Source organism: Geotrypetes seraphini, chromosome 5 (assembly GCF_902459505.1).
Source record: "Geotrypetes seraphini chromosome 5, aGeoSer1.1, whole genome shotgun sequence".
Classification (NCBI taxonomy): domain Eukaryota; kingdom Metazoa; phylum Chordata; class Amphibia; order Gymnophiona; family Dermophiidae; genus Geotrypetes; species Geotrypetes seraphini.
In genome coordinates this window covers 154,252,004-154,278,771 of record NC_047088.1, presented here as the reverse complement: position 1 = coordinate 154,278,771, position 26,768 = coordinate 154,252,004, and the positions used below count along the sequence as shown (strand labels likewise).

Sequence of the window (26,768 nt, the reverse complement as noted above, 5' to 3'; positions counted from 1 at the left end):
ACTTTGGCCACCATAGCTATAATTCACTGTAAAATTCTGACTTACCTTTTTATTCCCACATTCTTCGCTGACCGAATGGTGAGATGTCACTTTCATCTATTAAAAACACAATTAGAAAAGAAAAACAGCTTCTGGGATTAGGTAAAACCATATTTTTAGTTTTCATGAAAGATGAACAATAACGGCAGTTCAATAAAACTCCTGAAGTGCTTGCCGAGGCACATTTATGCTGAGATGGCAAATATGGTCTACTTTCATTTTCATGTCTTCTGCAACAAAAATTTATGATGGCAAACACACCCTGTCTATACCTGCAAGCTCATCCAGTAGAAAACAAAGCAAGAATATGAAATCTCTTGTGTATATTCTCAAGATCTATTTCTGAATACTTGACCATTCATATAACATATAGGGCTCCTTTTACAAAGGTGCGCTAGTGGGTTTAGCCAGCGCTAAAATGCTGCGCACGCTAGCTACAACCGCCTCCTTTTAAGCAGGCGGTAATTTTCCGGCTAGCGTGTGTTAATCTTGTGCGTGCGCTTAAAACACTAGCACACCTTTGTATTCTATTTTGAACATATCTGTGCGTGCCACGAAAACTATTTCCCTAAGCATGAACACTCATACCAAATAGATCTTTGTATATTTGAGGATATTCTTGTTAATGCAGGAATACAAACATGTCTTCAGTTATAGATTTCAATTACATTTTTGTTGCTTTCAGTATCAAAAATTAGAACATACAATTTTTGGAATGCATACTTTAGTTGGTTTTTTTGTCTAACACCTTATTACAGCTGTGTTTTAATTTTTTTTTTCTTTCTAACCTAATGGAATGTTGGAAAGAAATTACAGTATATACGAAGGGTCACGAATTTAGAGCAATAAATGCCAACCCTCAAAGAAAGGACTTTCTTTGATTGTTTGGAAGCCTGGAAGAAGTGTAAATTGACAAAACTCAGTCTAGAATTGGATAGGGTGGAGAGTTGAATGTCATCATTGAGCTTAGAAATCTGCATTAGAATAAGAGAATTAGGAGGGAAATCATTTCAAAAAAAGTATTAGATGTTTCAAAGCTTCACATAAATCAAGAAATTAAGAGGCGGAAGCTGATACTAAGAAATAAAGGCATTTTAAAAGAGGAAAGTTTTAAGTTTGGCTTTAAATTTTCAAGCGAGTTCTCTAATCGAACGTCTAATGGGAGGGCATTCCACAGAGAGGGTACAAAATATCAAGTTCTGTCATTACCTAGTTCTGTGATCTTCAATACGCGAGAATGCTGGCATGGCTCACCTGTCTGTGCCTGCAATTCTGAGAGTTTAGCAACTATTTATAATTGCAAGTAAAATTTATTTTAAAAAGACAGACATGTTTAACCTATGACTGAATGAAGGAGATAACTGTTTAGTGCAGCTACTGTATTATATTGCAATTGACATATTCTGAGGTCCATCATTAAATATGTCCTTGCTTTGGTGTGTTATTGCTGAGAAAATCAGTAGGTGAAAGAAGGATGCATATTAGTTTGGCCTTTGTAAATAGGCATTCTTTTGGGCCTTTTATGTGAGTATTCTTTCATAGAATTACCTCCCCAACACATTTTTGCATATTTTTGAATATGTGGTCACTGCCCCGCAGCCCATAGGAATTTAAATTCCTATGGGCTTCGAGGCAATTACCACAGCCCACACTAAATGGTTTCGTAAAAGAGGCCCTAAGTCTGTGAGGGCAATGGAGGGTTAAAGTGACTTCCCAAAGATTATAAGAAGTCAAATTGTGATTTGAATTGGGCTTTTCTGGCTCTCAAGCTTGTTACTCCTCCATTCAGGGCACTTATAAACATTTTATAAAGGCACCTCTATCTATAAAAATAGGAACCCAGAACCATCCTGAGCAGTGCACAAATGTTCTTGGGCAAATTTGCAAATGCGTGCATCCTCTGCATACACAGAGGCAGACATGAGCATCACAAATCTGCCCCTGTTCCACCCAAACTATTATCCTGGGAATGCGTGTGTGTGAGTATGTATGTGTGTGTGTATATCACATATAAATCAGTGCTCTTTGTGCACCTATTTTTCTGCAAGTATACCCTGTGTACTTTTATACTAACCATTTCCTGTGTGTATATAATATACATTTAGAAAATGCTTTATAAAATTACTAGTCTTTAAGCCCGTTACATTAATGGGTGCCAGAATAGATGTGTGTCTGTCTTTCTTTCTTTCTCTCTCTCTCTTTGGCCACTTTCTGTCTGTCTGTCTTTCTTTCTTTCTTCCTGTCTCTCTCTCTCTCTCCTCGGCTATCCATCATCAATATGCTCCCAAACTGCAGCTGCTTCCGTTGCAAGTCTGGCCTCGGGGCTGATGCTGGGGGGTTGGGGGGGGGGCTCATGCTGTAGGAGGAAACAGAACTCCAGCAGAGTTGCAAACATTTGATACACAGAAACGAAGCGGCAACCAATAAAGTGTTCAACTCCTGCCCCCAGCGCTCCGGGACCCACTGCGAAGACGGCCGGGAGTGGGATGGCCTGGGCCTGCATAGCTACACGTCCTCCTGGCGCTGCACACCTGTGCTAGCCCCCACATCTGCCACCGCCTGCAGCATGGACCAACCCCCCCCCCCAAGATGCGCCACAGGCAAGCGTGCACCCCATCAACTTGGTCGAACAGTACACCTCCGCCGGGACTGGGAAGCCCAGGGCCGCCAGAGAACCAATTCGGAAACCCGACGGCACCCCAGTCCTCGAAGCCACTTGTGGTGGGTTTTTGCTTTTTAAAAAAATTTGAAAGAGTGCCACCAACCACGCACACCCCTCTGGAAGAGGCCATGCCCTGTATCAGAATGTGCCAGCACTCGACCCGGAGGCGACAGAAGGCCGCGGGCCAGACCCTCCGACGGGCCAGATTCAAAAGCTAAACATAGTTTGCCCATGTCTGTCTTAGACTGAGTGAGGGCGGGAGGGGGGCGTCGCCGACGTGTTCTCCGCCTCCTTGTGTCCGTGATCCTCTTAGACGGAGTTAGGGCAGGAGAGGGAGTTGCCACCATGGTGGTCGCCATTTCAAACTGCGTGCCTTCGCATGCGCAGTAGGAGCCAGAATACCGCCACACACAAAACGCCACAGGCTCGTTCTACTGGCACGGAGCTACAGATCACGGACGCAGGGATCACGAAGTTTGAAGTGTGCATGCGCGCTTAGGGTTTTATTATAGTGGATTGTCCAAAAGTAGATATTTTTCATATTACCCATATAGCCGCACTGTAAAGATCCTTTGTATCCATATACTTATTTTCAACATATATACACATATTGTTTCAGTCCCCATCTCAACCCTTTACTTGGGAAGGACCCCTTCCCCCTAATGCAGGTAAAAGTTCACCTGTTTTTACATGCATTCAAGATGGACAGTTTTCAGACAGCAAATTTACAAAGGTAACATGCTTTCAACTCATAAGAATCTCTTTAAAAACTGCCTGCCCTATACAATTTCTGCCTTAGCAAGCTTTCCTTCCTTGATGATCTTATTTTATATCATCCTCAGCTATATAACAGCTTGTTCCTTTATGACAGCACAGTAATTCATTTTTAAGTTAATCACTGGAGCAGCCTGGTGAAACGCTTATTATGATGCATCTGTACTTGCATATATATTTATTTATTTACAATGCTGTTTCTTAAGGGGAAATATCTTGCTTCTTTACTAGTCTGCATAACTGAAATGTGTACATAAGGAAAAGCTGCCGATTTTGCCTATCAGAAATAACTTGCATCAAGAAGCAAACATCTTATTTTCAGTGTTGGGTTGGTTTTTTGTTTTTAAATTTGGGGGCTTCTGGAAATGTTCTAGATTGGCTCCTGATATATTCCAGTGAAGGAAATCAGATGTTTGTACAGTGACAATCAATGCAGAAAGATAAAAGAGATAATGAATAACATGTAATTTCAAAGAACACAATTTGAATTAAAAATGACCGGACCTACTGCACAGGTGAAGACAAGGGGTTGCAGATTCATGCTTGAGGTAGAGAGAGCAGAAGGCAAAGCCACCTTCTTTTACTCCCTGCTGGCTTGCTGACTAAACTATAGCTGTGCACAGACAGAACGGTGTAATTCTGTACACAAAAGGCCTCATGCAAAATGTTTCTGCAAAGAACACAAAATTCCTGGCCTCTATTTACTAATGTGCAATGCATAACACAGTTATTGCACATTATCTTCCACAAAGCCCATTACATAAACAGAATTATCACATTCATAGCACTAGTAAATAGGGGTCTTTAATGACTCAGATGCTAAGTTCTTCTTGTGTTTTTGTAACAAAAGCTAAATATGAAGGAAGAAACAGTATTTAAGTATTTATAGACCACTTATAGCTTAAGTGGTTTACATTCAGGCACTAAAGTACAGTCAAACCTCGGTTTACGAGTGCCTCAGTTTGCGAGTGTTTTGCAAGATGAGAAAAACATTCGAATAATCTGTGCCTCGGAAACTGAGCTTGACTCAATTTACGAGCGCCACCCCCCTCCCCCGATCTGGCATTCCCCCCGTGATCCGGCATCCCCCCCCTCGCTTGCGTCGCCCCACCCCGCCGCGATCTGGCATCCCCCACTCACCCACCCAAACACATTCTCTTACCCCTATCTGGCACCGGCACCAGCAAAAACTCACAGGACATGCCAGTGCTCGAAGATCTTCCCTCTTCCTTGTGCTGGGCCTTGAGCATCTGCACATGCTCAAGGCCTTCTAGTTCTCGCTCTCTCCGAGGCCCAGCACAAGGAAGAGGGAAAGATCTTCGGGCATCGGCCCTGGCATGTCTTGTGCGTTGGTGCCGGTGCCAGATAGGGGTAAGAGAATGTGTTTGGGTGGGTGGGTGAGTGGGGGGATGCCAGATCGTGGCAGGGGGAGGCGATGTGAGCGGGGGGGGGGGATGGAGCAGCGCCTGTGGCCTCGGGGGGGGGGGGTAAGGTGGAGCAGCGCTGGTGACCTCGGGGGGGGGGGGGGAGTAAGGTAGAGCAGCACCGGTGGCCACGGGAAGGGAGGGAGGAGGTGGAACGAATCAAGCAAGTTTCCCTTACATCCTATGGGGAAACTCGCTTTGATATATGAGTAAATTGGTTTACGAGCATGCTTCTGGAACGAATTATGCTCATAAACCAAGGTTCCACTGTATTTCTAGCAGTCCTGGTAGGCTCACAATCTGATCGACTTACCTGGGGCAATTGAGTGTTAAGTGACTTGCCCAGGGACACAAGAAGCAGGGCTGGACTTGAACCTGCAACCTCAGGATGCTGAGGCTGCAGCCCTAACCACTAGGTCACACCTCCAGAAAGGAAAATTAACGAGAATTGCAGGCACAGACAGGTGAGCCATGCCAGCATTCTCACGTATTGAAGATCACAGAACCAGGTAATGACAGAACTTGATATTTTGTACCCTCTCTGTGCAATGCCCTCCCATTAGACGTTCGATTAGAGAACTCGCTTGAAAAATTTAAAGCCAAACTTTCCTCTTTAAAGATGCCTTTATTCCTTAGTATCAGCTTCCGCCTCTTAATTTCTTGATTTATGTAAAGCTTTGAAACATCTAATACTTTTTTTGAAATGATTCCCCTCCTAATGTTTTTGCCACTCCCCATTTACCGTCCTTTTTTAAATTAATTTTACTTCGATGTATTTTAAACAATCTTTCCCTCCCCTACTTTCCTTCCGTTTCATGTACGTTAATCTGAATTTGTCCAGTATTTTTAATATTTGATAAAATATTGCTTTTATTTACCTATTTTAATTGTTTCTTACAATTTTTTTATATTGTACACCGTCTAGACATTTGTTTTGATAGACGATATATCAAAAATAAAGGAATTTGAAACTTGATCTCTTTGTGCCTTCAGTTCTAGCTCAATTCCTAGATTCAGTTTCCAGGACAACTGCTGTTGAGAGCCACCCTCCCAACTGGGGTCTGTAGAGAGTGAGAAACTGTCTGAGCTGTCATTTCATATCTGCATCTGAGCATTATAAATAAGCTTATGATATCTTAACCTCTGGTACTTGCAGAACGAACAGCAAAAAAACTGGCTTCAGCTCAGTGAAGTCCTCTTTTGCACCAACATTTCTTGCCTTCTTTACATTTTTAATGGTGTGATTTTCTTTTATTTCAATACATTTGAGGGGGCTAACAAATGTAAAAAAAAAAATACATATGGTGATATTTTTTAACTAGGTTTTGTAAAATTACACTCCCTTCTGGCAAGTATAATGGGAAGTTGCAAAGTTGAAAAACTGAGAAATGAAGGCTTTTATTTTTCCCAACTGTAGAATACATTCGGCGTGCCCAGCATGTCTTTCAATCCCATTCTGGAGGAACCACCTCACAGCATGGAAAGATAGTCCTGTCTGCAATTTTAGTTTTCATCCATTTCAACAGCTACTGAATGGCAGTAGGATGTTAACAACTTGCAGTCCCTACCAACCACTGCTAGATTTGAACTGATGATGCAGACGCTGGCTATCTAAATGGCGAGCCACTTCTAAACCCCACTGTCTTTCCAATTAACAGCCCTTAGGAATATGAAATGTTTGACTGTTTGTATGGGAAGACATCTTGTAGATAAGCTAATCAAAAGACTCCATACAAACAGGAAAGCAATGCTTCCCATTCAGCAGGAAGAAAAGTGTTTAGTCTGTAATAATCATCCATTCACTGTTGGTAGATGATGATGTGTTTTAGTAACTATATTTTCTACTGAGAAAGCTGGGGCTCTGGCTACAAAACAGTACCACACACACAGAAAAAGGAAGAGTTTTGCAGGTTGGATTAAAAATCTGTCAAATAATTTGGTATATACTCGCTGTAGAATACAAGAGACACAAACAGAAACCAAGAAATGATTCATGCATGTGAAAGTTATTTTGACATTTGTTAATGAAAAAGACCTCACTTATTACAAGTTTCTTTGTCAGTGGAGGAGTTTCTTTTTCTTTGCTTTTAATAGTATTACACTCCCAAGAAAGGTTAGGAGTTTCTTTTTAATTCTTATTGTAAGTCATTAGATTGACACTCCAAATGAAATGATAATTTACTGGGAATGAAATGTTGATAATTTATTGGGATTTATTATCCAACCTTATGAAGAGTAAATCAAGGTGGCATACATCAGAAACAGCGTAGCATAAAACTTAAAATTTTGTTAACAACAATAGTGAAAAGATCAACCAAGCATAAATATGATCAATGAATTAAACTTGGTCATGACAAACTGAATCCTAGAAATAGGAGTAACAATGATGTGGAGGGCCATTTTCAATATAACATTTTGAGAAAAACATCCAGATATCCATTAGAGAAAATGGCCATTTTCAAACTAGAAAAAATGTCTTTTTTCCCCCACAAGTGGACATTTCTTATCTGTCCTCAGTGTGTTTAACTTTCTGAACCATTTTTGGAAAAAAACCAAAAAACATCCAAATGAAAAATACACAAAAAAATCAGCCATTGAGATGAAGGAGGGGCCAGAAGGGATCTAGCCACTAATGAAACTGAGGCTCTGAACAGACAGCACAGTTACTTACCGTAACAGGTGTTATCCAGGGACAGCAGGCAGATATTCTTTACGCATGGGTGACGTCACCGACGGAGCCCTCGGTATGGACCTTTTTGACTAGAAAGTTCTAGTTGGCCGCACCGCGCGTGCGCGAGTGCCTTCCTGCCCGACGGAGGAGTGCGTGGTCCCCAGTTAAGATAAGCCAGCTAAGAAGCCAACCCGGGGAGGAGGGTGGGACGTAAGAATATCTGCCTGCTGTCCCTGGATAACACCTGTTACGGTAAGTAACTGTGCTTTATCCCAGGACAAGCAGGCAGCATATTCTTTACGCATGGGTGACCTCCAAGCTAACAAAGAGGGAGGAGGGATGGTTGGCCATTAGGAAAATAAATTCTGAAGTACAGATTGGCCGAAGTGCCCATCCCGTCTGGAGAAAGTATCCAGACAGTAGTGAGTAGTGAATGTGTGAACTGAGGACCAGGTGGCAGCTCTGCAGATTTCCTCAATGGGAGTGGAGCGGAGGAAAGCAACAGAAGCGGCCATAGCTCTCACCCTGTGGGCAGTGACAGCACCGTCCAGTGACAGACCGGCTCGAGCATAACAGAACGCGATGCAGGCTGCAAGCCAGTTGGAGAGCGTCCGTTTAGAGACCGGGCGACCTAGACGATTAGGGTCGAAGGTCAGGAAGAGCTGAGGGGACAAGCGGTGAGCCCTTGTACAATCAAGATAGTAGGCCAGGGCACGCTTGCAATCAAGACTGTGTAATGCCTGTTCCCCAGGATGTGAATGAGGTTTCGGGAAAAAGACAGGCAACACAATGGACTGGTTGAGGTGAAAAGCCGAGACTACCTTGGGAAGGAATTTTGGATGGGTACGCAGAACCACCTTGTCATGGTGAAAAACAGTGAACGGTGGATCGGCGACCAGTGCATGCATCTCACTAACCCTCCTGGCAGAGGTGATGGCAATGAGGAAAAGCACCTTCCATGTTAGAAGTTTGAGCGAAGTTGTGGCAAGAGGCTCAAAAGGAGGTTTCATGAGGGCTGATAAAACCACATTCAGGTCCCAGACGACCGGAGGAGGCTTTAGAGGTGGTTTGACATTGAAGAGGCCTCTCATGAATCGGGAAACCAGTGGATGAGCCGTGAGAGGTTTTCCGAGGATAGGCTCATGAAACGCAGTGATGGCACTGAGGTGGACTCTGATTGAGGTAGACTTGAGGCCCGCATTGGACAGAGAAAGCAAATAGTCCAGTACAGTTTCCACTGCTAAAGAGGTGGGATCGTGATGATGACGGAGGCACCAAGAGGAGAACCTGGTCCACTTCTGATGGTAACATTGGAGGGTGGCCGGTTTCCTGGAGGCATCCAAAATGAGACGGACAGGCTGAGATAGATTTCCTGGAGAGGTCAGCCCGAGAGAAACCAAGCTGTCAGGTGGAGCGAAGACAGATTGGGATGCAGCAGAGACTGACGCTGTTGCGTAAGTAGAGTAGGAAACACAGGAAGAGGAATGGGCTCCCTGACGCTGAGCTGAAGCAGGAGAGAAAACCAGTGTTGGCGAGGCCACCGAGGAGCGATGAGAATCATGGTGGCCCTGTCCCTGCGGAGTTTGGATAACGTCCGCAACATCAGAGGTAGAGGAGGAAAAGCATAGAGGAACCAATCCGTCCAATCGAGCAGGAATGCGTCCGGGGTCAGGCGATGGGGGGAGAAGAGTCTGGAACAGAACTGGGGCAGCTGATGGTTGTGAGGAGCTGCAAAGAGGTCCACCTGCGGAATGCCCCAGCGAGCGAAGATGGAGTGGAGCGTGGGAGGATCTAGAGTCCATTTGTGAGGTTGAAGGATGCGGCTGAGATTGTCGGCCAGGGAGTTTTGTTCGCCCTGGATATAGACAGCCTTGAGGAAGAGATTGTGGGCCGTGGCCCAGGTCCAAATGCGGAGAGCCTCCTGACAAAGGAGGCGAGACCCGGTGCCGCCTTGCTTGTTTATGTAGTACATGGCGACTTGATTGTCTGTGCACAGGAGAAGAACCTGAGGGCAGAGAAGGTGCTGGAAGGCCTTAAGAGCGTAGAACATGGCTCTGAGTTCTAGGAAATTGATGTGATGTAGACGCTCCTGCGGGGTCCAAAGACCCTGGTGAGCTCCCCATGCATAAGGGGAGGCATCCGTGGTGATGATCATGGAATGAGGGGGCAGATGAAAAAGAAGGCCCCTGGAAAGATTTGAGGAGTTCAACCACCATTGTAGAGATCGCTGAAGAGACGATGTCACAGAGATGGGATGAGAAAGAAGATTCGAGGTCTGTGACCACTGGTTGGCCAGAGTCCATTGAGGTGTCCTGAGGTGGAGTCGCGCTAGGGGAAGCACATGTACCGTCGAGGCCATGTGGCCCAGGAGGACCATCATCTGTCTGGCAGGAATGGAGTGATGAAGGAGCACCTGACGACAAAGGTGGAGCAGAGTCCGTTGACGGTCGGAGGGGAGAAACGCCCTCATTAGTGTGGTGTCGAGAACTGCTCCAATGAACTGAAGGCGCTGTGTGGGAAGCAGATGCGACTTGGGATAGTTGATCTCGAACCCCAGGAGATGGAGGAGAGAGATGGTATGATGAGTGGCTTGCAGCACAAGTGGAGATGTAGGTGCTTTCACTAACCAATCGTCCAAGTAGGGAAACACCTGGAGGTTGTGAGACCTGAGGAAGGCCGCCACCACAATGAGGCATTTGGTGAACACCCTGGGTGATGAAGCGAGGCCAAAAGGCAGCACTTTGTACTGATAGTGGCGGTGGTGCACTTGGAATCGCAGGTAGCGACGTGAAGTCGGATTGATTGGGATGTGAGTGTAGGCCTCTTTGAGGTCCAGGGAACATAGCCAGTCGTGCTGAGAGAGAAGAGGGTAAAGCGTGGCAAGGGAGAGCATTCTGAATTTCTCCTTGACTAGACACTTGTTGAGATCCCTGAGATCGAGAATGGGACGGAGGTCTCCTGTCTTCTTGGGAACCAGGAAGTAGCGGGAGTAGAATCCCCGACCTCTTTGTTCCGGAGGCACTTCTTCGATGGCATTGAGAAGAAGGAGGGATTGGACCTCCCTCAGGAGGAGGGGGGTTTGGGTTGAATGAGAAGCAGACTCTACGGGAGGATTTTCTGGTGGAAGAGTCTGGAAGTTGAGAGAGTAGCCGTGGCGGATGATGTTGAGGACCCACTGGTCCAATGTGATGACCTCCCAACGGCTGAGGAAGATGTGGAGCCTGCCTCCGATTGGTTGAGGAAGAGGCAATGAAGGCGAGAGACTGGCTATGCCCTGGAGAGAAGAGTCAAAAGGGCTGAGATGGCTTGGCAGGAGGAAGAGGCTTGGCAGGTTGATTGGACTGGGCACGAGCCTGGGTGTGCTGGTGCGGACGGGGCCGCCTAGGTTGTTGTGAAGGTGGATTGAGCGGCCTAGCGGAGAACCTGCGCTGATATGAGGACTGTGGTCTGTAAGGACAAGCAGGTGGAGCCTTTTTCTTAGGTTTTATGAGAGTGTCCCATCTGGTCTCATGGGCTGAGAGTTTCTGTGTGGTTGTATCCAGGGACTCCCCAAATAATTCATCCCCAAGACAGGGAGCGTTGGCTAGTCGGTCTTGATGGTTGATGTCCAAATCAGAGACCCTTAGCCAGGCCAGGCGGCGCATAGCCACAGCAATGGCAGATGCACGGGAGGTGAGCTCAAAGGAATCATATATAGAGCGCACCATAAATTTTCTCAGTTGGAGCAGGCTGGAGATTTGCTGCTGGAACAGTGGGACCTTGTGTTCCGGAAGGTACTTCTGCATGGCGGAGAGTTGGAGGACCAGATGTTTCAAGTAGAATGAAAAATGAAATGAATAGTTGTTTGCCCTGTTGGCAAGCATTGCATTCTGATAGAGTCGCTTGCCAAATTTGTCCATTGTTTTGCCCTCTCTGCCAGGAGGGGTGGAGGCATAAACACTAGAGCCCTGAGTCTTTTTTAAGGTGGACTCCACCAGGAGGGATTCATGGGGCAGCTGGGGTTTATCAAATCCAGGGATTGGTATGACCCTGTAAAGGCTATCCAGTTTACGGGGGGCCCCAGGGACAGTAAGTGGATTCTCCCAGTTTTTATAAAAAGTTTCCCGTAAGATGTCATGTACGGGCAACTTTAGGAACTCTTTGGGAGGTTGATCAAAATCTAATGCCTCCAGAAAAGCTTGTGATTTCTTAGAGTCAGACTCTAGAGGGAGAGACAGAGCCGCCGACAACTCTCTGAGGAATTTAGAAAAAGAAGATTGCTCAGGCTTAGATGTGGTATCGGGGGCCGAAGGCTCCTCGTCCGACGACGATGTGTCCTCCTCGGTACCGGGAGGGGATTCTTCCCATAGGTCCGGGTCTCTGACATCAATGTGCGCGTGCCGAGATACCGGAGTGGAAGGCTCGGTATGGTGAGTCTTAGACAGCGACTTGCCCGAGCGTACCGAGACGGTACCGGGGGATGAAGACCTGTGTCTGTCTCGGTCCCGGGAAGAACGGTGCCTGTCAGGGTCACGGGGAGACCGGTGCCCTGTCCGATCCCGAGGAGGATCGACCGTCGCCAAGGCGTGACTCTCAGAATGAGTATGGAGATGTGACGCCGAGAGAACAGGCATGGACGAGTCCAAAGGTATCGATGGAGTGGATACCGGTTGGACGGTGCGGGGCTCGGGCCGGTCTGGTACCGAGAGCAGCGGTGCCAAGATGGAGGGCAAGAGCTGCTGAAGTTGCTGTTGCAGTTGTTCATGAAACTTGTCTTGGAGGATGGCCGCGATGCGGTCATCCAGGGGTGGCACCGGAACCACTTTTTTCTGTTTTGGTTCCATGGGTGCCTCTCTACGCCCCGGCGATGAGGAGGCCGATGACGAGGCACTCACCGATATCGGGGCGGAGCGTTTTTTGGGTCGGCGTGGAGCTGAAAGGACCGGTGTCGCCACCGAGGTGGGAGGGCGCTCAAGGGTGGAAGGCTTCTTAGCCGGCTTACCTGGCGCCGGTGGCGCCGATGACGGATCAGGTGGTGTCGAAGTGGCCGGTGCCGATTTTGACGGTGCCGCAGATGAAGAAGTCGAGTCCATTGCAGGGCCGGTGCCGAAAAGTATATTCTGCTGGATTTGACGATTCTTCAAAGTGCGTTTTTTAAGAGTGGCACAGCGGGTGCAGGAGTCCGCCCGATGCTCCGGACCCAAACACTGCAAACACCAATTGTGTGGGTCAGTGAGGGAGATCGGGCGTGCACACCGCTGGCACTTCTTAAAACCGGCTTGCGGGGGCATGAAGGGGAAAACAGCCTCCGCAAAATCGAACCCCGAGGCCTGTATAATGGCAACAGGCCCCGCCGGGGCAAAGTCGAAAAAAGGGTAAAAAAATTGAAGTTTTTTTTTTTTTTTTTTAAATCAAAGAAAAAAGAAACCCGAAGGTAAAAAGAAAGAAAAAGTACAAAAATTCGCGAGCGGGAAGGCAAAAAGTGAGTTCAACGGCCGTTGAAAAAACACACGCGTCTTCTTCGCTCCGCGGAAACGAAGAAACTGGGGACCACGCACTCCTCCGTCGGGCGGGAAGGCACTCGCGCACGCGCGGTGCGGCCAACTAGAACTTTCTAGTCAAAAAGGTCCGTACCGAGGGCTCCGTCGGTGACGTCACCCATGCGTAAAGAATATGCTGCCTGCTTGTCCTGGGATAATGGCTAGTTCACTGAGCGTATAATGTAAATAAGGCAACAAGAAAGTTATCAGTAAATCTGCTTACTTTATTTTCTAATGATCTTTACTGAGAAAATTTGTGGTATTTTTCCCTGAACCCTGGGCTGCCTACAGTAGCTGGTATTTGCAGACCCAATATTCCTGGTGTTATCCCCAGATAACAGAACCGGCAGTCCTGGTGCTATCCCCACATATTCATTGCTGGCCCTTGTCTAGGCTGTGACACTGGATTTCCAGATATACAGTGGTATTTAAAAAAATAGATAGTTAAGTGTGAGATTTAGTACTTAATCATCAGCTAAGATAAACCACATAAAAATAAGAACATAAGAACTGCCGCTGCTGGGTCAGACCTGTGGTCCATTGTGCCCAACAGTCCGCTCATGAGGCGGCCCTCAGGTCAAAGACCAGCATCCTAACTAAGACTAGCCCTACCTGCGTATGCTCTGGTTCAGCAGAAACTTGTCTAACTTTGTCTTGAATCCCTGGAGGGTGTTTTCCCCTATGAGACTCCAGAAGAGCGTTCCAGTTTTCTACCACTCTCTGGGTGAAGAAGAACTTCCTTACATTTGTACGGAATCTATCCCCTTTCAATTTTAGAGAGTTCCCTCTCGTTCTCCCTTCATTGTAAGGTAAGCTCTCCAAAATTCACCCCAAACCTACTGTACATAGGAGATACCTACAGGCATAAAGGCTATTGGGGTGGTATACAGTTGGGTAAAGTAGGTTTTGGAGGGCTCACACTATCTACCACAAGTGTATTAGTTACAGTGGGATATGGGTCTGGGTCCCTATCACAGTAGTCCAGAGTAGTCCACCAACCACTAGGTTAATCCAGAGACTTGCTTGCTGCTCCAATAGGACTACTCATCACATCTGAAGCTGTCATACAGGATGATATGTACTGTTTAATTCACATCTTTGGGGGTAGGAAAGGATCAGTGACTACTAGGGGAATAAGGGGGGCATGTCTTCATGTTTCCACTGGTCAGCTTGGACACCTTTTTGGCACCTATTTGTAATTGAATAGGTCTAGCCTCCTAGACATTTTCTGCAATGTTCCATTATTGAAGAAAATGTCCAAATCATAAGTGCATCCTAATCCCGCCCAAAACATGCCCCCAAGATGCCCCTTGAGATTAAGATGCACTGCAGACAAACAGCATAGAAAACTGTCTAAAAATGTGTTTCAAAAAATGGCAATTTGGACATTTTAGCAAAATGTCCAAATGTCACTTTATCTAATCTAATCTTTGATTTTTTTTATGCCAACAGGAGGGCTCGACTCGGTTAACAAAATATTAATAAAATTATACAGCTACCAGGAGTACCAGGCAAATAGTGCCTATAATTAGGGAAGAAACTAAGAATTTTAACATTGATATTGTTATCCACCTGAGAACAAATGACCCGGGCCAACAATTCTCCAATTGCAGCACAGAAAGATTTTCGGGAGCTTGGGGAGGGCTTTAGGTTAATAGGAGGATGGGGTAATGTATAGAAAAACAAGAGACTATATTGTAATGATGGGATGCATCTTACTAAGGCAGGAATCCTTGCTGAGAAATTCAGGCAATATGATTCTAGGCATTTAATCTAGAAGGTGAGGGTAGCATATGTATGCAGGACACTTCCGCATACATATGCCACCCTCATGTCTTTCCGCATATATATGCCACCCTCATGCCACTGTCATGTCTTTTTGCAAAAGACATGACAGTAGTAAAGATATTTACAATTCACTTCTTAGCAATACAATAGGAAGTGAGACTAAATAAATACAATGGTGCGTAGTCAGGGACTTCAGGGTATTCAGTGAAGGCCTTAACTGCAGCTGCTAGCTCTGTGCTGCTCACTCCCAGCTTCTCCTAACTTCTGTGCAGGCTGCTTGCTCCCGGCTCTTCCTCCATGCCCATGAAGTCCTGAACATCTGTCATCAGGGGATTTTCTCCAGACATCAAATCTCCTCATGGCTGATAGCTGGCCAATCATAAGCCAGCACAGCATTTGGGCTCCTCCTCTATAGTGTCCTAACCACTCATGTCCTTAACTTACTTTGTGAATGTCTTATTGTAACCCATTCTGAGCTTCTGAAAGGATGGGATAGAAATCTAAATAAATAAATACATTCAGCACAGAAGCATCAGGGATTTAGAGCCTGGACAGGATCCCCAAAGACATTTTGTTTTTGTTTGATTTTAATTTGATTGGTTGAGTTGACAGAACTTCTGAGTCTAGCCAACCAATCAAATTAAAACAACATATTAAAAAAAGCCTTTAGAGGATTCTCTCCAGGTTCTGAATTCTCTAACGGCACAATGCAGGTTTGCACCTTTCAAGTTTCAAGGCTTCCTCTGGTCCTGGACTGTTTGGTGCTGCAGCCTGCTGCTGACTTCAAGGCTGTGCAACAGCCCAAGTATATATCTATTTTTTTTTTTTTTGGGGCGCTCATTGTCTTCCAACTGGAGGATGAGGAAGATAGCATGTGGAGCCTGGACATTGTATGTAATACAACCTAGGGTATGCTAAAATGAGCAGACTGGATGGGCCATTTGGCCTTTATCTGCCATCATGTTTCTATATGTGAGGAGGGGTCTGGAACCACAAAGCAGTCTGGTGTACAGGTGGGGGAAGCACAGTGTCACGTTGGCACCACAAGGAGCACATTCTGGTCTGGTATACAAGTGCTGGAGGTTACTTTGATATTACTGGGTGCTAGACCGTATAAATAGACAACGGAACTACTGGAGTTATTGTCAAAGCTTGATTCCTTGGGTTCCAACTACTGGAGCTGCTGTTGAAACTCACTCCATTCTATCCAAACCATCATATCATTTGTGGGATACAGACCATAATAGTCTGCCCAGCACCTTCCTTATATTCTAAATTATAGGAGTTTCCACTGAAGCCCTCCCAAGCCCATCCTAAACTGAATTGCTATATACAGGGCACAGACTATGCACATCTGCCTACTATTGGCTCCTGTTCTTCAATTAATGCCATTCATTTTCTATTTAGAGATCCACTGTATTCATCCCATGCTTTTTTGAATTCCATCACCATTTTTCTCTCCACCACCTCCCTCGGGAGGGCATTCCAGGCATCTACCACCCTCTCTGTGAAAAAGAATTTCCTAACATTACTCCTAAGTCTACTACTTCGCAACCTCAATTTATGCCTTCTAGTTTTACCATTTTCCCTTCTTTGAAAAAGATTTGGGTCTATATTAATAACTTTCAAGTATTAATCATATGATACTTCTGTTTCATATCACCACTATCCCTCCTCTCCTTTAGAGTATACATATTCAGATCTTCCAGTCTCTTCTTGTACAACTTTTGGCTCAAACTTCCCACGATTTTCATTGCCTTCCTATGGACTACTTCAAGTCTTCTTATATCCATAGTCAGATATGGCTTCCAAAACTAAACACAATATCTCCAAGTAAGACTTGTACAGGGGCATCAACACCTCCTTTCTTCTGCTGGTTATACCTCTTTCTATACAACCTAGCATCTTTCTGGCTACATTCACCACCTTGTCACACCACTTTGTCACCTTCAGATCCTCAGACACTATAACCCCAAGGCCCCTCTCTTCATCCATGCCCCTCTCTCCATCCATGCATATCAGCCTCTCACCTCCCACCACATACGGCTCCCTTGGATTTCTAATCCCCAAATGCATTCTTTGCATTGAATTTTAGTTGCTAAACATTAGACCATTTTTCCAACTTTTGCAGATCTTTTTTCATTTTTTCCATTCCCTCCGGGTAGTCCACTTGTTCCAAATCTTGGTATCATCTGCAAAAAGGCACATGCACCGTGAGGTAATTATAAAAAAGGCCTTTACTTCATGCAGAACAGGCTTTACATGTGTAAAGAACTTTATAAAATTATCCCTTAAGTATGTAGGAAATCATCTGCTCTTCTCTGCTTTCTTGTAATAGTTCATTAATGCATCTAAATTTTCCCCACTGCTTTATCATTAGGCAAATATCTTAGTCCTGCTGTTGAGAGAATGAGCCATAACGCTCAACAAATTAAGCCACGTGATCAGCCAAATATTATCATTTCACACACCAACACAAAGCAGATGTGTGTTTCCGTTTTATCAAAAAACTCAAAGATCTCTTTGGTGGAGAACAAGCCAAGCTAAAATTCTGCTATTTCCAGAGTTCTCTGCTAATACTTTGAAGTTTATTGTCTGTAACAATAACAGTATTTAAGTGCACCAGATGTTAAGAAAAGAAAATGTACTTTATTTCTTTGTGTTATCAACTTTAAAAGACATAAGAATCCATCCAGCCACAGCTAGGATAGAGAAGTAATTTTATGATACTATCCTCAGATGTAAAGTATTCCATAACCAACTGCAGCTTTATAAAGATCCTGTAATTTGGGATTTCATTCTCTTCTATCTTCTGCATTTGATAGTACACATTTGTTTCCTTAGTATGCCTTTAAAAACTGTGCTCAAAATGGATTATTGCACCTGAAGTCAATTTCTGCACATTAAAAAGTTCTAATATGTGAATAAATTTCTATTTATAAAATATTTCACATAAAATGTTTAAATGTTTAGGAAAAAGTTTATTATTTGGTTTAATAGAATACTATCTTATAGATAATACATCTTCATATATCTCATGTGCAACTTCTCTTATAAGAATGTAGTAGGCTAGAAATGCTCCCTCTAAGGATTGGCCAGGTGTGTAGGAGGGGCCTTAGATATCTGACCCACAGGTGCATCCCAGGCCCGCCATTTTGAAGATGCAGGCCGGAGGGAGTAGTAATCCCTTCAGACAACCTTACTTCAGAAAGGTATGGGGGGAGGGTGTTGGGGTGGGGGTGTCGGGGGATCGAAGGGACTGGCTGCAGGAGGGAGTGGGCATCCCTCCTGTCAATCTCAATTGGGGGGGGGCAGGGGTTCAAAGGGGTAGGCAGCAAGAGGGAATATGCATCCTTCCTGCCGATTCTGGGGGTGCATGTCGGGGATCCTCTACTGCAGCCAGTTCAGCCGATTGTGGCAGGATTATTTGCCCCTTGATCAGCTGAGTACCCTGGAATGTATACCATACCACTTTTTAACTTGTCGATATGGCTTAGTACAACTTCCAGATTCACCGAGATTTCTTTCAGTTCCTCCACATCATCACCCTTGAAAACCATTTCTGGTTTAGGTAGATCTTTTACATCTTCTTCCGTAAAGACCGAAGGAAAGAATTCATTTAGTCTTTCCTCCATGGCCTTATTTATTTATTCCATTTGTACGTCACACATACATATACAAGCTCTAGGCTCTTATCCTCCCTGAGCGCCCCTTTTGCTCCTTGATCATCCAACCGTCCCACAGATTCCCTCACAGGTTGTCAGTGCTGATGTTTGTTTTCTTATTTTCTTCATTCAGATCCTTTTTCCATTCTTTAAAGGATTTTTTTTTGCTCTAATAGCCTCTTTCACTTCATCTTTTAACCACGCTGGCTCTCGTATCCTCTTCTTTCCACATTTGCTGATACGTGGAATACATCTGGTCTGGGCTTCCACGATGGTATTTTTAAATAACATCCACACCTAGTTTACAGTCCTAACATTTGCAACTGATCCTTTTAGCTTCTTTTTAACCATTTTCCTCATTTTATCATAGTCGCCCTTTTGAAAATTAAATGCCCCTACAGTAGATTTCTTTTGCGACGTTACTCCCAGTATCAGCTCAAATTTGATCATGTTATGACCACTGTTTCCCAGTGGACCCAACACAGTTAACTCCTGTACTATGTCTTGCATTCCACTAAGGACCAAATCCAAAATAGCACCCCCTCTTGTCGATTTCCGGACCAGTTGCTCCAAGAAGCAGTCATTTATGCCATCTAGGAATTTTACCTCCCTAGCATTTCCCGATGTAACATTTAACCAGTCAATGTTGGAGTAATTGAAATAAAAAAACAAAAAACAAAAATTATGCTAGACAGAATTTTGATCGCTCCACTGAACAATGTGTAGTACAATAAAAGGTGGGAAAATTTGCAGTATATCCCACTCAGTTCAAATGAGCATAAATATTGTGGAGAAAAAAGCCTCATGTAGTGCTTCATGGGCTTAAATAAAAAACAACTCCACAAAAACTTATTCTGCAAGTATATCACACAGTCAATGTATTGCTCAGTCCACAGATTCAGACAGCATCAATTCCCAAACAAAAGTATACAGTGTAGTAACACCAAGCACTGTCAAAACAAAGTAGAAAAAGATTTTTCTGTGATCTCTTCCAGTCACACCGCTACTGCTTGTTCCAAACTTCAATACCCCGTTTCACCAGTCAAGGCTGCGTCAGGAGATAATTGACCATTCAACAGTCACAGCGCTATCAAACGCTACAACAAACTTGAGTTCATTCACACAGGGCTTCAGAAAAATGGCACTGGTAATTGAAATCACTCATTATTATAGTGTTGCCCATTTCTCCAGCTTTCCTAATCTCTGAAAGCATTTCTTTATCTGTCTGCTCATTTTGTCCCGGGGGATGGTAGTATAACTCTACCTTTATATTCCTTCCCTTCACACATGGAATTTCTATCCATAAGGATTCCACACTGCTATCTATGTCATACAGAATGTTTATTTTATTTAATTCAATTCCTTCTTTAACATATAGCGCAACCCCCCTCCAATTTGATCTACTCTATCCTTGCAATATAATTTATACCCAGGTAACACAGTGTCCCATTGATTGTCCTCCTTCCACCAGGTCTCCGAGATGCCTAATATATCTATCTCATCATTTATGCTATACTCTAACTCTCCTATTTTATTTTTAGGCTTCTAGCATTTGTATACAGACACTTCAAATTGTGTTTTTTCCTTGCAACTACAATCTGCTAAGAAGGCAGGGAAAATTTGAGTCTTTTACTCTACCTTCCTCTTAAACCCTCCAGGCTTTCTTTCACCATTATTGGAACCTCTCTACCGGGACTCCCTAAATATCCTGTTTCAATAGCATCCTCCAAGGATAATTCACACCGAACCATCCGCTCCTGGGCGACTGTCGGGTTTCCCCCACATCTCAGTTTAAAAAGCTGCTGTATCTCCTTTTTAAATGTTAGCACCAGCAGCCTGGTTCCATCTCGGTTAAGGTGGAGTCCGTCCTTTCAGAAAAAGCTCCCCCTTTCCCAGAAGGTTGCTCAGTTCCTAACAAATCTAACTCCCTCATCCCTGCACCATTGTCTCAACCATGCATTGAGACTTTGGAGCTCTACCTGCCTCTTGGGTCCTGCGCGTGGAACTGGGAGCATTTCTGAAAATGCAACCATGGAGGATTTGGATTTCAGCTTTCTACCTAAGAACCTAAATTTGGCTTCCAGAACCTCCCTATCTCATTGATACCTACATGTACCAAGACAGCTGGCTCCTCCCCAGCACTATCTAAAATCTTATCTATGTGAAGCATGAGGTCCGCCACCTTCGCACCAGTGACCAGGCGATCCTCACACCCTCCATCCAACCAGCTCTCCACGTGCCTAATAATTGAATCACCAACTACAACCGCTGTCTTAACTTTTCCCTCCTGGGCAGAAGCCCTTGAAGACACATCCTCGGTGTGAGAGGATATTGCACCCCCTGGTGGGCAGGTCCTAGCTACAGGATTATTTACTACTTAACCAGGGTGATGCTCTCCTTCTAGGAGAGATCTCTCCTCCAAGGCAGCACAGGGGCTACCAGACTGGAGGTGGGACTTCTCTACATCCCTGTAGGTCTTCTCTATGTACTTCTCTGTCTCCCTCATCTCCTCCAAGTCTGCTACTCTAACCTCAAGGGAATATATTCATTTTCTAGGAGTTCTTTGCAGCGAGTACACTCATATAACTTCTCGCCAACCAGGAGAAAGTCACACATGTGACACTCAATGCAAAAGACTGGATAGCAAACCTCTTGCTGCTAGATTACTGTTTGCATCTTGTTATTGAACTAATTAATTAACCTTATTAAGCTACTAGGAATATATTAGACTGTATAGAGAGCTTTAGGATTTTATTAAAAGTTTGTTCTTTTAAGATCTAAACTGTCTTTAGAAGGGAACCTACAATTGATCTTTTCTCCCCAAGCTTATCAAAGCTCAGAGCAAAATAATGTATACTTGCCCAAAGTTATGTCTTCTACTTTTCTCCTCTCATAAAGATAATGTCCTCTTTCCTCCTTCTCTAACAGACAGATAGTAGTTCACAGGTTGCTGTGAAAACTATTTTTAATGCAGATCCTCTACAACCTCTCTCTTAGAACCAGGTTTACTGAGGATTAGGCACTAGGCCAGCATTCCTTCCTTCAAGGGTCACCTGTGGAATCTGATCTCTTAAGAAAGTCCTCAGAGTTCATATATAGTAAGAAAAGATGACAAATCAGTCAGAGAACATTTGAAAACTACATCTCCTGCACATTCTAAGGCACGTGTCATGGGAGACACTTTAACAGGAGTTGCTGAGGCTAATATGAGCATAAAGTAAACTTTCTAGGGTAAAGTTCATTAACTCGTAGGTAAATTTGTCCCAGTTATTCATATTAGTTTTCATGTGAAAATATCTGTATAGCTGTAATCGGGATTGAAACCTATGGAAAGACCTGTACATTGAATCCCTTTACTGGAAGGAAAGCATTGTTGCAGATCAGACTTTTGTAAAATACCTGGCAAATTTTGAATAGTCCAAAATGCAGCAGCACAGCTTGTTATGGGTGTAGCAAGAACAGCTCACATAACACCAGTGATGCATAGAGTCCACTATAAGGTAGTGTCTACTGTTCATAAAGCTCTGTATCTCCCAATACTTTTCTATTTTAAGCAGTGTTGTAGATTTATCGCCCTGGCAGGACATTGAGATCTGAAAATGCTATGTTACTGGACATGGTTGTGAGGGCATTGTATGCAGATTCCAGAGCTTCCACTTTTTCTATTGTAGGTGTGAAATTTTGGAATGCTTTTCTGGGTCAACTGCGCTTGTGTTCTGATTGGATAGGGTTTAGAAAGCTATTGAAGACTCAACTTTTCATAACTGCATTTTTTTGACTTTTTATTAAAGAGACAGTTTGGGGTAAATTGTTTTGAAATACAGCTCTTGTTGATGTTTATATTGTTGTTTTATTATGTATATTTGTATGGAAACTGCCTAGGTTTAGACAGTATACAAACTTCTAAAATATATAAATAAACATATATCCTGGCTTTGATGTCCCTTTTTCTACTTAGATGACTTATGCAAAATCAGGCATTGTATGTAACAGATCATAGATAGTTTTCACAAAAGCATTTTTATTATAAAGCTTTCTTTAGTTAGCCTATTTTTTTTCTAGCAATTATCTTTACACTTTTAATCTTTTCATATTAAAATAAAATCTGTTGAAAAACAAACAAAAAATAAGAATTGACGTGCATGGCCAGGAGTGTGCAGGTTGAGCAAAAGACAGTTAAAATCTCTGATGTGAACTGCTCAAAGGTTCCTTTTTTCATTCTACAAACAATTCAAAGATGATTAAAAAAAGAAACATAATTGAATTCCATATTTAAAGGGCTAAACAAGATTGGGTAACCAGACTGAAAGTTCCAAACAAATAACAGAAACGTGGACTAACGATGTTATTTTATTTAACCATGTCCTTACATCTTTTAGATTGTTTTTAGAGAACAGGATGGAACTTGTGAACTGCATTTGCTGCTTATTTTCAATTCTCTTCACCTCTTAACAGGATCTAGTTATTGCCTATCCAGAGAGACTTACTGATCTATCTCTGGGACGGCCTATAAGCATTATAACCAAGGCAGCGGTCTCAAACCCAAACCCTTCGCAGGGCCACATTTTGGATTTGTAGGTACTTGAAGGGCCCCCCCCCCAAAAAAAATAGTTACCGGTAATGTCTTTTGCTTGAGGTAAAACTTTTTATAGTTTATAAATCTTTCCTTTTGGTTAAGTCTTAATAATAATATTGTCATTTATAGCTAAAGAAACATATGATTAAGAAACTGTTTTATCTTACTTTTGTGATTATGATAAACATACCAAGGGCCCCAAAATAGTACCTGGTGGGCTACATGTGGTCCCCGAGCCGCGAGTTTGAGACCACTGAACCAAGGAGAGTAGAAGCTGCAGCAGGACAAGGCTGATCATCTCAGCTTTATATGGGCTTCAATACTGGCATATCAAGGGAGTGGTGTAATTTAAGATTCATGGTACTGGCAGTGGATTTTAGATCTCAGAAATTAAATGCAAGCATTGTTGCTAGTCACAGTAGAAACATGTTGGCAGAGCTGAAGTTGCTTATACCACCTTTGGGTAAATGCCTTCATAAAGGCAGTTAATGAATCCCAATTAATAAATAAATACCAGGGGCAGTGCAAATTAGCATCTAGTATTACATAAGAACATAAGAATAGCCATGCTGGGTCAGACTAATGGTTCATTTGGCCCACCAACAGTTGCCAATCCAGGTCAAAAGAACCTGGCAGAAAACCCAATAGTTACAACTTTCCATGCTACTGATCCCAGGGCAAGCAGTATATTCCCTCATGTCTATCTCAATAGTAGACTATGGACTTTTCCTCCAGGAAACTGTCCAAACCTTTTTTTTTAACCCAGACACACTAACCACTGTTACCACATCCTCTGGCAATGAGTTTCAGACTTGGGTGTGCTGGTGGATGCATCACTGAAGCCATCTGCACAGTGCGCAGCAGCCGCGAAAAAAGCCAACAGGATGCTGGGCATCATAAAGAGGGGCATCACAACCAGGACGCGGGAAGTCATCATGCCATTGTATCGAGCGATGGTGCGTCCGCATCTGGAATACTGCGTGCAGTATTGGTCGCCATACCTCAAGAAGGACATGGCGGTGCTTGAGAGAGTCCAAAGGAGAGCGACGAAACTGGTAAGAGGGCTGGAACACTGCCCATACGCCGAGAGGTTGGATAAGCTGGGGCTCTTCTCCCTGGAAAAAAGGAGGCTCAGGGGAGATATGATAGAGACCTTCAAGATCATGAGGGGCATAGAGAGGGTGGATAGGGACAGATTCTTCAGACTGAAGGGGACAACAGGTACGAGGGGGCACTCGGAGAAACTGAAGGGAGATAGGTTCAAAACAAATGCAAGGAAGTTTTTTTTCACCCAGAGGGTCGTGGACACTTGGAATGCGCTGCCGGAGGAGGTGGTCAGGCAGAGTACGGTACAGGGATTCAAACAGGGATTGGACGGATTCCTGAGGGATAAAGGGATCGTGGGATACTGAGAGAAGTATCCAGGAAATAAGTATAGAAACCCGACCAGGTCGTGCATGTGCAAAACCGGAGGGTTAGGACTTCGATGGGAAGATAGGACTTCAATGGGAAACCAGGGTGGCAAGGGGGCCCCTTCTGGTGATTCAGACAGGTGACCTGTTTGGGCCGCCGCGGGAGCGGACTGCTGGGCATGATGGACCTATGGTCTCACCCGGCGGAGGCACTGCTTATGTTCTTATGTTCTTAACTATTTTTTGAGTGAAAAAATATTTCTTCCTATTTGTTTTAAAAGTATTTCCTCCTATTTAAATGTATTTCTATGTAATTTCATTGTGTTGTCCCCTGGTCTTTGTACTTTTTGAAAGAGTGAAAAATCAATTCACGTGTACCTGTTCTACAACATTCAGGATTTTGTAGACCTCAATCATATCCTCCTCAGCCATCTCATTTCCAAGCTGAAAAGTCCTAACCTCTTCAGCTTTTCCTCATATGAGATGAGTTCCATCTTCTTTATCATTTTAGATGCTCTTCTTGAGCCAGGGATAATTCCACAATATCTTTTTTGAGATATGACTATAGACCTGACCTAGCACTAGGGCTTAATATGTAGATAAAAAGGAACCCTGAAGCCAGGAGAAGCAGCAAACAGATCAAGGGCAGGAGCCACAGGACACGAAGGGTTGCATCAGAATGTAGAGACTTGTCCTCTGCTCTAGACTTGCTCCTTTCTTCCTTTCCCAAGCAGGCTGCCTGGAAGGTGAGGGGCTCAAGCAAAACACCCCTGCTGCTCTGGAGTCTGAAGGAAGTGGTAATTCCGGGTAATTTCCCTGGAAATAAGTCCTGACTAGCACTAATTTCAGCTATATATTTTCCTGAAAAATACGGTAACATTTATTGTTATTTATCTTTCTAGAGAACAGAGAAAAAACTGTTTCACTGAATCATTCCCTACTTCCTTTATTTCAGGCTTTCAAAAAAATATTTTAACGCACTCGCTCAATCTTCTTATTTTGTAGGACTAATAAAATATGAATGTTGAAAGGCCATACTGAGTACTGTTTACTCCACTGAGATTACTCTCTTCAAAATGTTTCCCCTCTAGCAGAAAACATATTCTTTCTAGATGCTGATGTAAGTTGACTCTTGCTGTCAGCTATTTTTTGATCATGGCTGACTTGGCACAGGCTACAGGAATCTCCCAAAAGAGACTGTGAGCAAAAGCAAGGTCAAGCAATGTACCTGCAAAAAGCAAATTAATGTTTTCTCATTTTTTCTTTCTCAAATTTTTAAGTATAATATGCAAGTGAATACTTGTTACAATAAAGAGGAGCCAATTTATAACTAAAAATAGATAGATATATAGGAAAATAGAAATCACTGGACCATCTCTACAATCTACAAAATTATCAGCTTCCACAGACTCAAATCACAAGCAACAGAAAATGAGGAAGCTTAAACCAATTGGCGAGTACATCATCTACAGTGGGTATCTAGCTTCCTCCACTAAAGCAAGAATATCAATCTTATGTTCTAAGATAACCATAAAGATGGAGGTCTTTACTTCTAGATGTCTGACACTCAAAAACATAAATACTGTAGATGTCAAGGTTCAAAAAATTATAACAGATACTGTGATATTAAATTAAAAATTTACAAGGAAATTATAATAAAAATAATTCTCCAATCTGCAAGTCACCAGGACTCATTATCAAACAGTGCTTCCTTCTCTTCTACATAGCTTTCGCAACATCCAGATATATCCTCATCCAATAGTTCACGAATATAGGATCCTTAATCCTGAAAAACATTTGAAGTAACCAATGTCTGTTAGGGCCAAATGGGCAAGTTCTCAATAAGGCTGAGGTTCCCTTAGAGCCCAAACCAGATTTCTTAAAAAACATTAGTCAAATCCAGACTATAAAATGATACTGAGAAGGTAGACTCTGCTCCTCATTCACTTTCTTCTTAGCTTGAGAAAATATCATGTCCTGGAAGGGGGGGGGGGGGTGAGATTCCTGAGGAATTTTCAGAACATTTATCACAAATCTTTTTATATATCTCAAATGCTATAGTAATAGGCACTCAAGTTCACAAAACAAAGTTTTAATATAATTCTCCAGTGCCTCAATTTTCCTATGCATCATTATGGAATCTTTCATAAAAAGTATTTTCTTTATCTTAAGATTGCTCAACTTTTTCCTCCAACCCCGCAATTGTTTTTTGTTTTGATTTTTTACCTCCACTACCTT

General features: G+C 43.5%; 1 protein-coding gene across 2 annotated transcripts in view; it reads right to left on the bottom strand.

The window, feature by feature from the left end:
- VPS8 (VPS8 subunit of CORVET complex) overlaps positions 1-26,768 on the bottom strand; it is a 755,312-nt gene that overhangs the window by 136,711 nt on the left and 591,833 nt on the right. For both annotated transcript variants that reach the window (XM_033944522.1, XM_033944523.1), the window contains one exon: positions 46-96. In XM_033944522.1, the coding sequence (XP_033800413.1) occupies positions 46-96 (51 nt within the window). The remainder of the gene's footprint in view (positions 1-45; positions 97-26,768) is intronic.